The following is a 14,166-nucleotide window of genomic DNA, read 5'->3' on the forward strand; positions in this document are numbered from 1 at the left end:
CTGTACTTCTTTCTCAAAGTGTTTACATTTTCCCAACACTTTATAAGATTTACATCAGTGGCAAAATATATAATAGTTCTAAATCCTATTTGTTGATTCTATATGGCCAGCACAACACCTGTTCGGTGTTGGATAAATGTACTTCTAAACTGCTATGCATTTTCTGATTCCTATGCTGAAAACATCAGTTCATTGAGAGCAGCTTATTTGGCTGAATTTTTTTCTTCTAGTATAATTACTAAATCCCAGCTCCACTGTTTTAGAAAAAATAATTACTAAATTTATAAATAGTAAAGGTTCCCCCGCACATGCGTGCTAGTCGTTTCCAACTCTAGGGGCCGGTGCTCATCTCCGTTTCAAAGCCGAAGAGCCAGCTTGTAAGTGTTGTAACTTACAGTCTATCAAATAATTTGACTCCATTAACAGAAGGATGCCTGTTGTGAACCCAGTTTGCCAAAATCCTAATTTCTTGACCACAAAGCAAAAGTAACTTATTTTTTAAGTATTCATAGTATAGTGTACAAAGTATAAAGAAGTCCTCTCAAGAAAACTATGTTAAATGTAGGATATCACACAGCTATGTAAAGGTCTTAGTATTTGTCATAATTTTCTTCTTGGATTTGTTTCTCAGTGTGAGATTTGCTTACAAGTTTTCATATGGATTATTTTAGACACTTCTCTGGCAATTTCTCTAAATATTTAGAGGAAATTAAACCTGAGATGTGATGGAAAATAGGCTTTAGAACAGGGGTTCCCAACCAGGGTTGCTGGTTTGAAAACATGGGTTTTCAAAATTATAGTGTATATGCATAATTTGTTGCCATTATGTCAAACTTTTGTAAGGGGTGCAAAAATATATCACAAGCATTCTAAGGGTGTGGGGTATAGAAAAGGTTGGGAGCCACTGCTTTAGAAGATAAAAGGCTTATATCACATGGCCTTGATTTAGTTTTTAGTAGGAAATCTAACATTTAAAGAAAAACTGGGCAGAATTAGCATCTTTTAGTAAGTGACATGATATACACAATAGTTTTGCCTTCCTGTCATTAGTGTCTTTGCTCCTAACTGCTATATTATACATACAAGTAAATAAAACAAGTTTAATTTTATCTGAAATCTGGTTGGGGATATTTCTCAATAAAATAGTTTTTGGGGAAATTATTCTTTAAAGTAGTGTGTCTGTAAATTGATCAAACCTTTACATTTCATTTAACTGACTTTCTAAAGTCTGAATTGAATATTTTTTTTTACTTTTTTACATCTAGTACATTTTGGATCTCATCTATATTAGCCTCATGAACAGAGAATATAGTTTACCAATCAATTGAATCTATATTACTGTATAAACTACAATGAAATCAAAACATTGTGCAAGCTGTAAACGAAGCCCTAGATACATATAATTGTTTAATTAAGTAGCCTTTCAAGTCTAAAAGGGTTTGACAGCCACTTTTGAGGGTATTGGGAGATATTTGTTGGAAATTGTATACATGTGCTGAAACCTTAAAGATAACATAAGTGGTGACATTATTTCTGCGTCCTTCTATGAAACTAGATTCAGCTAAAAATACCGTAAGGCTGCAAGGTAAGAAGCTGCAGTGTGTAAGCTATTGCGTATACTGTGTTTGATTTTGTCTAAATCAACACTTGTTCCATGTGAGTGTTTGTTCTGTGTAAAGACGGGGAGTAATAAGGACCGAGTTTGATTTATGTATACATTCACCATTGTATGTTTAAGTATGGTTTATATTTGTTTCACCAAAATGTGTTCTATCAGTTTCCCCGTCTCCCTATTTATAACTCTTAGTACAGGTAATTTATTTATTTATTTATTTATTTATTTATTTATTTATTTATTTATTTATTTATTTTTATAAACCGCCCTTCTCCCGAGGGACTCGGGGCGGTGTACAGAGGAAGGAAGGTATACAGATTGAACAATAAAAAACAATAGTAAAAACAAACTGGGACCCCAATTAAAGCTATCATGCCAGGCCGGACTGCTGGAACAGGAAGGTTTTTAAGTCGCGCCGGAAGGTGCGGAGGTTGGGGGCCATCCGGATTTCGGTTGGTAAGCTGTTCCAGAGGGCTGGCACACCCACTGAGAATGCCCTTCCCCTGGGGGCCACCAGCCGACATTCCTTGAGTGGTGGCACCCTGAGGAGGCCCTCTCTGTGGGAGCGCACAGGACGGTGGGGTGCTGACATTGGCAGAAGGTGCTCCCGTAGGTAGTCCGGACCCATGCCATGTAGGGCTTTGTATGTCATTGTTAGCACCTTGAACTTCACACGGAAGGCAACCGGAAGCCAGTGCAGCGCACGGAGGAGAGGTGTGATATGGGAGTATCGGGAGGCTCCCAAGAGTGTCCGTGCCGCTGCACTTTGCACCAGTTGAAGCTTCCGAGTGGATCTCAAGGGCAGCCCCATGTAGAGAGCGTTACAGTAGTCTAGGCGAGAGGTCACAAGGGCATGGGTGACTGTACGTAAGGCATCCAGGTCCAGATAAGGCCGTAGTTGGCAAACTAGTCGAACCCGGGAGAAGGCCCCCTTGGTCACAGCTCCTATGTGATCTTCCAGGGAGAGCTGCGAGTCTAGGAGGACACCCAGGTTGCGGGCCCTATCAACAGGGGGTAGTAACTTGTCCCCGATGTTAAGGGATGGGACGTTCTGAATATCCTGGCTTGCCGGTACGTACAGCCATTCAGTCTTGTCCGGGTTCAGTTGAAGCCTGTTCCTCCCCATCCATTCCCGGACCGCTTTCAGGCAGCGGGACATCACGTCGAGGGCATCACTGATATTGTTTGGAGTTGAGTTGAAAAGCTGGGTGTCATCAGCATACTGATGGTACCCTACTCCAAAGCTGCGAATGATCTCACCCAGCGGTTTCATGTAGATGTTGAACAGGAGAGGCGAGAGGAGGTAATCCTCAACGTATGACCAAAATTGAACCCAACATTTCTGTTGCTAAGCGAAATAGTTGAGTGAAAGTTGCCCCATTTTATGACCTTTCTTGCCACAGTTAAGTGAATCACTGCAGTTGTTAATAACACAGCTGTTAATTGAATCTGGCTTCCCCACTGACTTTATCAGAAGATCACAAAAGGTGATCACAGGACTACAGGACACTATAGCTGTCATAAATACATGCTAGTTGCCAAGCGTCCAAATTTTGATTATGTAACTATGAGGGTGTTGCAATGCTTGTAAGTGCTGTAACTTTTCAGTGCCATTGTATCTTCAAACAATCACTAAACAAACTGTTGTAAGTTGAGGACTACCTGTAGTACAAAGAAATTTGTATATTATTTTAAATTATGTATACTTTTGTGCATGAACAGTTGAGAAAAAGTTTCATTTCAGGGAATTCTTAAGTCTGGGATATAGTACAAATTCCAACATTCATAGCATTTAAGTTTTGTACACAAGGAAAAGTGAAGCAGCAAATAATAAAGGAGTACTTAATGCAGTCCCTTCAGAGATCTGTATAATGCAGTATTTTTCAACCTTGGAAACTTCGAAATGTGTGAACTTCAATTCCCAGGATTCTCCAGCCAGCAAAGTGTTCCAGTCTTACCAAGGTTGAGAAACAATGGTATAGTGTTTAGGGAAATTTTAATCCAAAGACATACCAATGAAGCCATTAAAGCCTTATCTTTTTGTATGTTCTGATTTCTCCACTAATCAGCTGTTATGTTGACCAGCAGCTAGGATGCTTTACATGTATCTTGTTATATTTTAAATAGTATAAACTGCTTTACTGAAATGTAAATTCACTTTTAAATACATGTCAGATATTTAAGAAAATAAATTCTCAATATACTCAATCCCATTGAATATGTAAGCATATAAAAACTATAAAACTAATTACCTAATAGTAACAATTTAAGTAAGGAATATACTTCAAATTCCACAGAGTAAGAATTCTTTTTTTTATTTCATAAGAGTATGAATTCTTAAAAAAATTTTAGCTAGGAATTTCTCAGGAGTTTGGCTCTCTTTGAAATGATTATTTTGTTGGCCACAGAAACATGAGATGGCATCTATTCACAGCTGTTTAAGAAAAGATGACTAAAATCAATCCCTTTGAAATATGTAAAGAAGCCTTCATTATCCCAATGCCTTCCAGAGGAAATGGGATTGCTTTGGGCCATACTGGATGGGAGTTGCAATCCCAGAAGTCTGAAAAAATGCCAGGTCAGGAAAGACTGCTTTAGAAGAAAGAGTAAGTGGCTCCATTTATCTGATTTTTATTCAAGCACAGGGAAAACAAAGGACTTAGAACTGGTCCTTGACATTTGGCCGTCCCAGCATCCCTACAGTCATGTGATTGCACTCTGGGCGCCCAGCTTTTGAACCAAGTTGCAGCCATGTTGCAATTTATGACATTCCTGCTGGCTTTCCCCAAGAAGTCAACGGGGAAATGGACAGGAAGTTGAAAGTTGCAGCTGTGAGGTCCTTCTTTAATTACCTTGCTTCACAATAGCCATATGGCATCACACTTTACTACTGTGTCATTTAGTGACAGCAATTCCAGTGCAATTGGCATTTGAAGTCAAGGCTACTTGTCTGCCAAGACATATTGAGATCAGGTATGTTGTCTGATTCAGAAAATACTAAAAATGAATTTAAAACTGAAACCAGCTCTTCTTTTGGGTTTCATGGATGACCAAATAGAAAGAAAACATGGGATTTGTTTCTATATATAACAACAGCAAAGAGACTTTTATATGTACAGAAAGATACATTCCCACAACTGAAGAGTGGATTTTGAAATTAATGGAATTGGCAGAGTGACAAAACTGACTACTTTGATGAAAGATAAAAGCCTATTTAGTTTTGCTTCTGTTTGGAAACCACTGTTGGAGTTTTTGGAACATAAGGAAGTTTTGATTTTAGGATTTCATTATTACGGTACATTTGGTGTGATTATACAAATATTGTGTATTTTTATTAATAAATGCATGCTGTTTTTTTGTTGTATAATTTTAATGTTTTGACTTTAATATGTATATTTTATGTTTTTGCATTTTTGTTTTAATTAAATTACCCATGGCACTGTTCATGAGTAAGAGGTTACTATTTGTACCTTTACTAAAGAGAGTCAGAAGTCAATCACCCTTTTCTTTTTTTGTCACTTTGAATTTTCCCCTTTTGTATTTTTCCCTTTTTATTTTGTATTTTTTAAAAAATTAATAATGTCGATTTAAAAAGATAGTTAAGACTTATCTTAATTAAAAATAATATTTTGTAGTTTGACATAATTTTGGCATTCAGAGTAAATTGTGTAAAAGGTCAGTAGAAAATTCGCTAGCAATTTTTGGCTCTAAAAAATATAAGTACCTTAATTAATTTTAAACTTGTGAAAAAATATGACTAGCTTTATGGTAAATTTATGGTAAATGTAAATGTTCAATATTAATGTTTTGTATTTGTATTAGTTAAGTATTGAATGAATATGTATCAAAATACATTTATCCTTTTGAAAAAACCCACTTCCTTTGAGAAAATAATGGAACTGCGTGTTACAGGAGTCAAGAAATACATCACAGACCAGCACTTGATACAGGAACCATAAAAGACTTTGAAAAGATATTTACAGTGCATCCAGAAAGCATTCAGACCCCCTTCACTTTTGTCAAATTTGTTATGTTGCAGCCTGATTTTACAGTTGTTGAAATTAATTTTTTCTCATTAATCTACACTCAGTATCCCATAATGACAAAGTGAAAATAGAATTTTAAATGTCTGTAAATTTATTAAAAAGAAAAATTGGCATAAATACGGAGACCCTTTGCAACAGTATGTGAAATTTAGCTCTAGTGCCTCCCATTTCTCTTGATAGTTTCAGACATGTTTCTACACTTTGTTTGGAGTCCACCAGTGATAAATTGATTGGACATGATTTGGAAAGGCATACAACTCTCCATAGAAGGCCTCAGAGCTGAAAATGCATACTGTAGCAGAGCAAAAGCCACGAGGTGAAAGGAACTGCCCGCAGAGCTCAGAGACAGGATTATTGCAAGGCACAGATCTGGGGCAGGCTACAATAAAATTTCTGCTGCACTGAAATTTCCTAAGAGCACAGTAGCCTCCATAATTCTCAAATGGAAAAGGTTTGGCACAACCAGGACTCTTCCAAGAGCTGGTGGCCTGGTCAAACTGAGCAATCAGAGAAGGGCCTTAGAAAGGTGACCAAGAACCTGATGGGTCATTCTGACTGAGATTCAGAGATCTTGTGTGGAGATGGGACAGAGTTCCAGAAAGACAACCATCACTGCAGCCCTCCACCAATCTTGGATTTATAGCAGAATTGCTAGAAGAAGCTTCTCAGTGCAAAACACATGAAAGTCCACTTGGAATTTGCAAAAAAACCCCACATCAGAACGACCCTTAGACTGAGAGAAATAAGATTCTCTGGTCTGATGAAACCAAGATTGAACTGTTTCACCTCAATTCTAAATGTTTGGAGGAAAGCAGGCACCATTCATCACCTGCCCAATATCATCCCAATCAATAGTGCAGCGTGGTGATGGCAGCATCATGCTGTGGGGGTGACTTTCAGCAGCAGGGACTGGGAGACTGGTCAAGGTTGAGGGAAAGCTGAATGGAGCAACGAAAACCTGTTCCACAGCACTCAGGACCTCAGACTGGGCTGAAGGTTCACTTTCCAACATGACAACGATCCTAAGCACACAGCCAAGACAACACCAGAGCGGCTTAGGGACAACTCTGTGAATGCCCTACAGTGGCCCAGCCAGAGCCCTGACTTGAACCCTATTGAACATCTCTGGAGGGACCTGAAAATGGCTGTCCACCAACAGTTGACATCCAGCCTGACTGAACTTGAGAGAATTTGCAAGGAAGAATGGCAGAAAATCCCCCAATCCAGGTGTGCAAAAAAAAAGACTCAAGGCTATAATTGCTGCCAAAGGTGCTTCAACAAAGTACTGAATGAAGGGTCTGAATACTTATGCCAATGTGATATTTCAGGTTTTTCTTTTTAATAAATTTACAGATATTTCTGAAATTCTGTTTTCACTTTGTCATTATGGAGTACCGAGTGTAGATTAATGAGAGAAAAACGAATATCAACAACTGTAGAATCAGGCTGCAGCATAACAAAATTGGCAAAAATGAAGGGGGTCTGAATACTTTTTGAATGCACTGTAAATGTGGCGATATGTATACCTACAAGGATCAAAATCATGCAAGCCATGGTGCTGCCCGTGAGATTATGGAAATGAAAATTGGGTTCTGAAGAAACAGGAAGGCTTTTTTTTCCCCATTCAATCGTGTGATTCTTGGGAGACTGCCTGGAGAAGTTCCTGCAATTTTCCTTGCAAGGATTTTCAGATGTCATTTACCATTGCTTCCTTCCTTGAGCTGAGAAGTGACTGACCCAAAATCACCCAGCTACCTTCATACCCAAAACAGGACTATTACTCATGGCCTCCCAGTATCTAGCCCAGGGCTTTTCAACCAATGGTATGGGTACCACCTGTGGTACATTGGCACCTGGCAGGTGGTACGCAACCACCCCAGAAAAGTAGCGGGGAAGGGGAATGAGCTGAACCAGTGGCAGCACTGCACAAGCCTGAGCGAGAGATGGCTGGAGCTGCAGGGCTGTCAGGGCTCAGCGGAAGCGCCAGGATCAGCGCCAGGCTTCAGCTGGAGCTCAGCACTGATCCTGGTGCTTCTGCTGAGCCCAGAAGAAGCGCCGATCAGCTGGAATGTTGCAGCATCTCCAGGGTGTTGTGATTTACATCCAGATGCTTGGCAACTGATTCATATTTATGATGGTCAGTGTCCCAGAGTCATGTGAAGTGACCAAAACCTGCTGCAACCACCCAGCGGGGGGTGGGAATAAAAACCAAACATCCACCCCCACCCCTGCTGCCAATCCTCAACAGAAATGATCACAACAATGAAAACCTCAGACAGGAGGAAGAGTGCCGCTGCGCAGGCAGGCAGGTATCTTGCTCGGCTTGGCTTGGGGGGCACTTTTTTCAGTGTTATTGTAACTTAAAACATTCACTAAGCGAACTGTTGTAAGTCGAGGACTACCTGTACTTCATCACTTTTTTCCTTTTTTTTTTTGGTCATCAAGTTTTTGACACCTTGCTAGGCGACTGGTGATACTCGGATGTTGCCATATCCTAAAAGTGGTACAATGGGTGAAAAAGTTGGAAAGTCCTGATCTAGCCTTATGCCTTTACCATTACATCAAACTCAAACTTCAGTGTTGGAGACAGCTGAAGAAAGGTGGAGAATTTCAAACAAATCAATCCAGAGTTCTCACTGAGGCACAAATAAACAGGATCAACTTATATTATGTGAAGACCTGTTTCTCTGGAAAAGGCTCTAATGCTGGGAAATGCCTCCTTAAGTAACACCAGCTGCCTTCAATTAGTGCAGGTTCGCATCCCACCAGGCTCAAGGTTGACTCAGCCTTCCATCCTTCCGAGGTAGGTAAAATGAGGACCCAGATTGTTGGGGGCAATAAGCTGACTTTGTAATAATGCCACTTGGGGGGGGGGCGAAAGCCCTAATAAGCAGGCATATACATAGAATGAAGGCTATTGCTAAGCACATTGATTTGTGCTTTAGATTGTAAGCCGCCCTGAGTCTTCGGAGAAGGGCGGGATATAAATGGGATTAAAAAAAAAGTGGAAGGAAAGACAGCGAGAGTATGACCAACAGTAAAGTAGATGGGTTAGGGACAAATCACCATGGAGAAAAATGTATAAAAAATAAAAAAAAATGTATAAAAAAAATAAAAATAAATCTCTGTGATGCTAAGAGTCCATAATAACCTGATGGTACCTAACCTTGGGATAATAGTAAATAGCATTTCTCATTATAAACAGTTATTAGGGTTAACGTTAGGACACTCCATTTTCTTTGTATTCGTATTGTTATTGCCTCACTGAAATGACAATATAGCCTCTGATCATTTTCGCTAAAAATCCCTGGATTCTAAAATGGACCTCCTCCTAGTTTTGAAAGTGTTAATTACCGGTCTTTTTGTCCCACTCTATTTCCTCCTCCTAAAATGGGCACGTCTGTCTTGCAGTTTGAAGTTGTTGAAACCCGAGAGCTGCACATTTCGGAGCAGAGCACTCGCTCCCAGCCTCTTCGTCGTCTCTCTCCGGCCCAACCCACCCTGTTCAGGTTCTCGCTTTACTTGCTTCGGCGGAATCCGTCGCGACCGCTGGCTTTTCTCACCTCCCGCTGTTAACTAGTCGTACGTTCTTAGCGTACGTTTCGGGACCTCTTCTCGCCGTCTGAACGAGCTCCGTAGCCCTCCTCGTTCTAGTCCACGGCGCGTTACGCGCTCGGAGGTCTCCTGCAGTCTGACTACATCGGAGAAAGTTCTCGGAAGGTGCCCGGGCTCGTTTTCCCCAGGTGTCCCCTCGCCTCTCCCCGTGCCGCTCACTTCGCTCTTTTCCGGCTGCCCTGTTTCTCCTTCGCGCCGCGGGGGCCGTCTCTGAGGGCGCGCGGCGAGGCAGAAACGGTTCCGGGTCAGCGAAAGCCGTAGCCAACCTGCCGTGCTTGAGGGGGCTGCGGAGCTTCGGAGAAACCGGCGAAAGGGGCAGTCCGGAGAACTGGTGGCTTGCCCAGATTGAGGCCGGGAAAGGGGTGCGCGCTTGCGCAGAGCCGGAGCTCTTGGTTATATTGGCGGCGGCGGCGGCAATAATAGCAGGAAGCCGCTCGCTATCCTCGCGTGAGGGGCCGCAAGCCTTAGGCTCGGACGGGCCGCCTGCGCTCCCCCGAGCGCTCCCTTCTTAGATCCTCGGGAAGCGGTAGCGGGGCAGCCATGTCTTTGAACCAATACGAGAGGCATTACAACTCCATCAACTCCGACTTCGGAAGCGAGTCGTCCAATAGGAGCAGCTCCGGTTCCGGTCCGAGCACGGTGGGCGAGCAGGAGGAATTGCATTATGCCCCGATACGGGTTTTGGGTCGGGGGGCGTTCGGCGAGGCCACCCTATATCGCCGGACCGAGGTACGTCGCTGCCATGGTACTCTTTTTCTTAACGTGCATAACTCGAGGCCCCGAATCCTGCTGGTTCTTTATTTCCTTTCGTGTTGAATCCAGACTTTATAATTCGCGGGATTCCTACTGTTTTCTTTTAATTGCCCGCGGTACTCTTCGTGTCTGTTATCCAGAACTTAGATTTACATGAAGGGAGCTGAACCAAATGTGCCAAGTTTTCCTCTAATCCCTCCTCACTTGTTTTTTTTTTTTTGAGGTGGGCCTTTAATATCTTACATTTTGGAAGTTTAAATTGGAGTTGGGGGGAGGGGCTGAAAAATTTGCAGTAAACTATTGATGCTCAAAGTTTTTATATGTACATACAGGAAGATCATTTCTTTTGCAGCTCCAGTTCCTTCAGTTTTCAAAAGTGATACAAAATTCTCAAGGGAGTTTTAAGTATTACAAAATGCTTGAAGAATTTCACCAAACGGGTGGAATGGCTATTATAATAACAAGTGCCATCCATTATTAGCAAGTTCCATATAAAGGGATGCATGCTGAGACAAATCTATACTAGCACACACACATACAAGTGGGATTTCAGCTGGCGACAACTGAAAGGGATTTCACTAGAAAATGAAAAGGCACACATTCCATGCTGCATTACAAAAGAGAAAAAAAGTGTCAATTTTATAGTGTTTGCTATTCAGACCTACAGCCTGACCACATTTGGAATCATGTATATTATAAAGCTAAAGGGGCAACAGAATAATTAAGAGTCAGAAGCTACTCCCTTTTGAGATACAAAATCTTGATATTCTTTAACTTAGAAAATATAAAAATGATAGAGGTAGATAAAACAGTGCAAAGTTGGAGTATAAAGAAACTTTTCCATTTCAAACTCAATAATTCACTGATTCTATAATTCATTAAATGCTGAGATATCCACAACAGATAAAAGAGAGCACTTTTTAAGGTTAATTATGTTAACCTATGGGCATAGCACATAGCTCAAAGACATAGTTTATACCCAAACTGTTTAGTGATTTATTATGTGCCATCAAGTCAGCATTCACTCTTAGACATTACATAGATTTTCTTCAAGACAATCTGTCTCTAACTTGGTCCTTTAGGTCCTCACCCATTGTCAGCAGTTTTGAACCCATTGCTACCATAATTGACATTGTTTCTAGACTTCATCTTTGCTTTCCTTCCACCTGTTTTAGGATTAGGGCCTTCTCCAAAGAGCTTCACATCATATGTCAGAACTAGGATAATTTGAGCCTGGTCATTTCCTCTAGTGAGAATTTGTGTTGATTTCAATAAATGATCAATTTGTTTTCTTGGTGGTATTCTTAGAAGTCTACTTCAAAGTTCAAAAAATGTCAATGCTCTTCATGTCCTGATTCTTTGAAGTCCAACTTTCACTTCCATGGAATGTCACAGGAAATACATAATTTGAAGTGATGATCACTAATTAGGCAAATTCATATAAGATAAAACTGTTAGATAATGATGGTTCTATGTTGAAGGCAATAGTTCTTTTAATGCAATTGCTGGGAATGACTTGGGCATTATACCACAATGTGTATTGGTTCTCCTTTGGCATTTAGTTTGCCATTGTGGAAGGAGCATATGAGGTTATATTGTCGTTTGGTCTAATCTAATATACCCCTACTGGCTACTCTACAATATGTATCCCATTACTGTCTACTGCAAACATTTCTGTCTGCTTTTCTTTTATTGGTTTGGTAGATTTTCATCCAGCTTTTCCTGTTTTGTACAGAGTATGTAGTACTTTTCACAGATACTTTATTGTTGCTATAGTCTCTAATTCTTCTTCCATATTCCATAGTCTTTTTTTAACCCTTCTCAATTTTGTAAACAATTTATTCTGAAGCTAAACATACTTGACACCTAAAGTAAGAGCTATTGGGACTCAGTAGCCCCCTTCTGTTCTAAATCACTTTCCTTCTACATATTAGGCAGGGATTAATACTAGAGGTCTAATTTGTGCATATCTAAAGATCATGTCTCTTCATGGTGTCTTTTTGTGTCACACAGCAAAAACAGCAGCTTCTAAAATAAAGCCCTGACTAGCCTTGGCCCAGATTCAATTTTACCATTTCTAATACTGTATTTAAATAAAATAGTTTAGATATTTATTATATATCTTATACAGGCAGTCCAACTGAACCCCAAAATTATGTGGCTAAGCAAAGCAGTTGTTAAGTGAGTTGTGCCTCATGTTATGACTTTTTGCCACAGTTGTTAAATGAATCACTACTTGTTAAGTAAATTGTGTGGTTGTTAAGTGAATCTGGCTTTTCCCATGGACTTTGCTTATTGGAAGCCAGCTGGGAAGGTTAGAAATGGTGATTGCATGACCCTAGGACAGTGCAACTGTCATAAATACATGCCACTTACTAAGTGCCTGAATTTTGATCATGTGACCATGGCGATGCTGCAACAGTCATGTGAAAAATGATTATAAGGCACTTTTTCTGTGCCATTGTAACTTCAAACAGTCACTAAAAGAATCCTTGTAAATTGAGGACTACCATTGTATTGTATTGTATTGCATTGCATTGATTACATTACACATTACTGTATATATTATTATATTATATTAATATATCACAAACATAAATATTCACATATGCACACATTTATATAGATGCATCGCACATTGATAAACTATTCCCAAAGCAGGATTTAAATGATGAAATAACTACAGTTTTAAAAATTCTCTAAAACCTCTTTAAGACTATAAGGAGGAGGGGGAGGAAGAATATCTCTGATTATTTTAATGTTTTCATGCTGTAAGCTACCCAGAGACTCTTTGAAACAAGATGGGCAGCAAATAAATTGAATAAATCAGTAGTAGAGTCCTTCACGTTTAGGGGTTCTATAATCTCTCAGGATTTGAAATGAACACCAACATTAGAACCATCATTAAAAAGGCACAAGAAAGAATATTCTTCTTGCGTCAACTCAGGAAGTTCAGACTGCCCCAAGAGCTGTTGATACAGTTTTATAGAGGAATTATTGAGTATGTCATTTGTACTCCTGTAACTGGTTTGGTACAGCAACCAAACAGGACAGATACAGACTCCAACAGATAGTTAGGACTGCAGAAATTCTATTCCGTTCCGTTTTGTTCCATTCCATTCCAATAATTTAGTTTAAAATCCTGTCAAATAGTAAAACACAATATTCAGTAGCACAAAGATTTTAGTGAAAAAATATTTCTTCAGATGACATAGAAAATGAAAAAGGACGGAATTATATATTTGCAGAACTTTTTAAAAAATGTTCTAACTTGGTATAATGAATCCTTGTGCCATCACTATTTATTAAAAATATATATATGGCCACCCAACTTGAATAATGTGACTCTGGGTGGCATTTTTATTTATTTATATTCTTTTATTCTGGGTTCCCACAGTTTGCCCCCAAACTTCATATATAGCTTTTTTTAAGTTGATCATACAGTATATGCTGTTTGGGGATGCATAAATAAAGCATAGATTCCTTCAGGGAATATGTGTTCTCATATAAAAGATACATCACATGACACTTCATACCTTTGCAGATCATGTAGCAGAGATATCAACTCTTGATTGCAACAGAAGAAACAAAACTGAAATATTTTGACAATTCATATATGCTTATTATGTCAGTTATGTTAAAAACTGGACTGGTTTTAGGTTGCTTTTGCATATAAAGGCTTCAAAAATTTTAGCTAGGTTAACTTCCTTTGAAATTCGTGAGTGTGACTGAATTGATTATTTCATTTATAAAGGGCAAAAAATATCTTGTTCAGTGGAGTTGGAATTATGAAAATGATTTTTTTTTTCAGTTGAAAATAACTGCTGCATGAGGAATTCAGATAACGGAGAAATAAATTTTGCTCTTATGCTGTGTAGCCTGGTTAAATTATTTCCCAAAACTGCTATTTAGCATAGGAAAGAAATTGTTGTTGTTAGCTGCGAAGTCGTGTCCGACCCATCGCGACCCCATGGACAACGTTCCTCCAGGCCTTCCTGTCCTCTACCATCTTCTGGAGTCCATTTAAGCTCACGCCTACTGCTTCAGTGACTCCATCCAGCCACCTCATTCTCTGTCGACCCCTTCTTCTATTGCCCTCAATCTGTCCCAGCATTAGGCTCTTCTCCAGTGAGTCCT

General features: G+C 39.8%; 1 protein-coding gene across 7 annotated transcripts in view; it reads left to right on the plus strand.

Moving 5' to 3' along the window:
- The first annotated feature begins 9,586 nt into the window (after positions 1-9,586).
- The window catches only part of NEK9 (NIMA related kinase 9), a 40,863-nt gene continuing 36,283 nt past the window's right edge, over positions 9,587-14,166 (plus strand). For all 7 annotated transcript variants that reach the window (XR_014490774.1, XR_014490775.1, XR_014490776.1 and 4 more), the window contains exon 1: positions 9,587-10,005. Coding sequence is in view for 3 of the 7 variants with exons in the window: in XM_083349085.1 (XP_083205211.1) it covers positions 9,817-10,005 (189 nt within the window). In the remaining 4 variants the exon portion in view is untranslated. The remainder of the gene's footprint in view (positions 10,006-14,166) is intronic.

The sequence above is a fragment of the Vipera ursinii genome (genome assembly GCF_947247035.1).
Source record: "Vipera ursinii genome assembly, chromosome: 1".
In the NCBI taxonomy this organism is placed as follows: Eukaryota; Metazoa; Chordata; class Lepidosauria; order Squamata; family Viperidae; genus Vipera; species Vipera ursinii.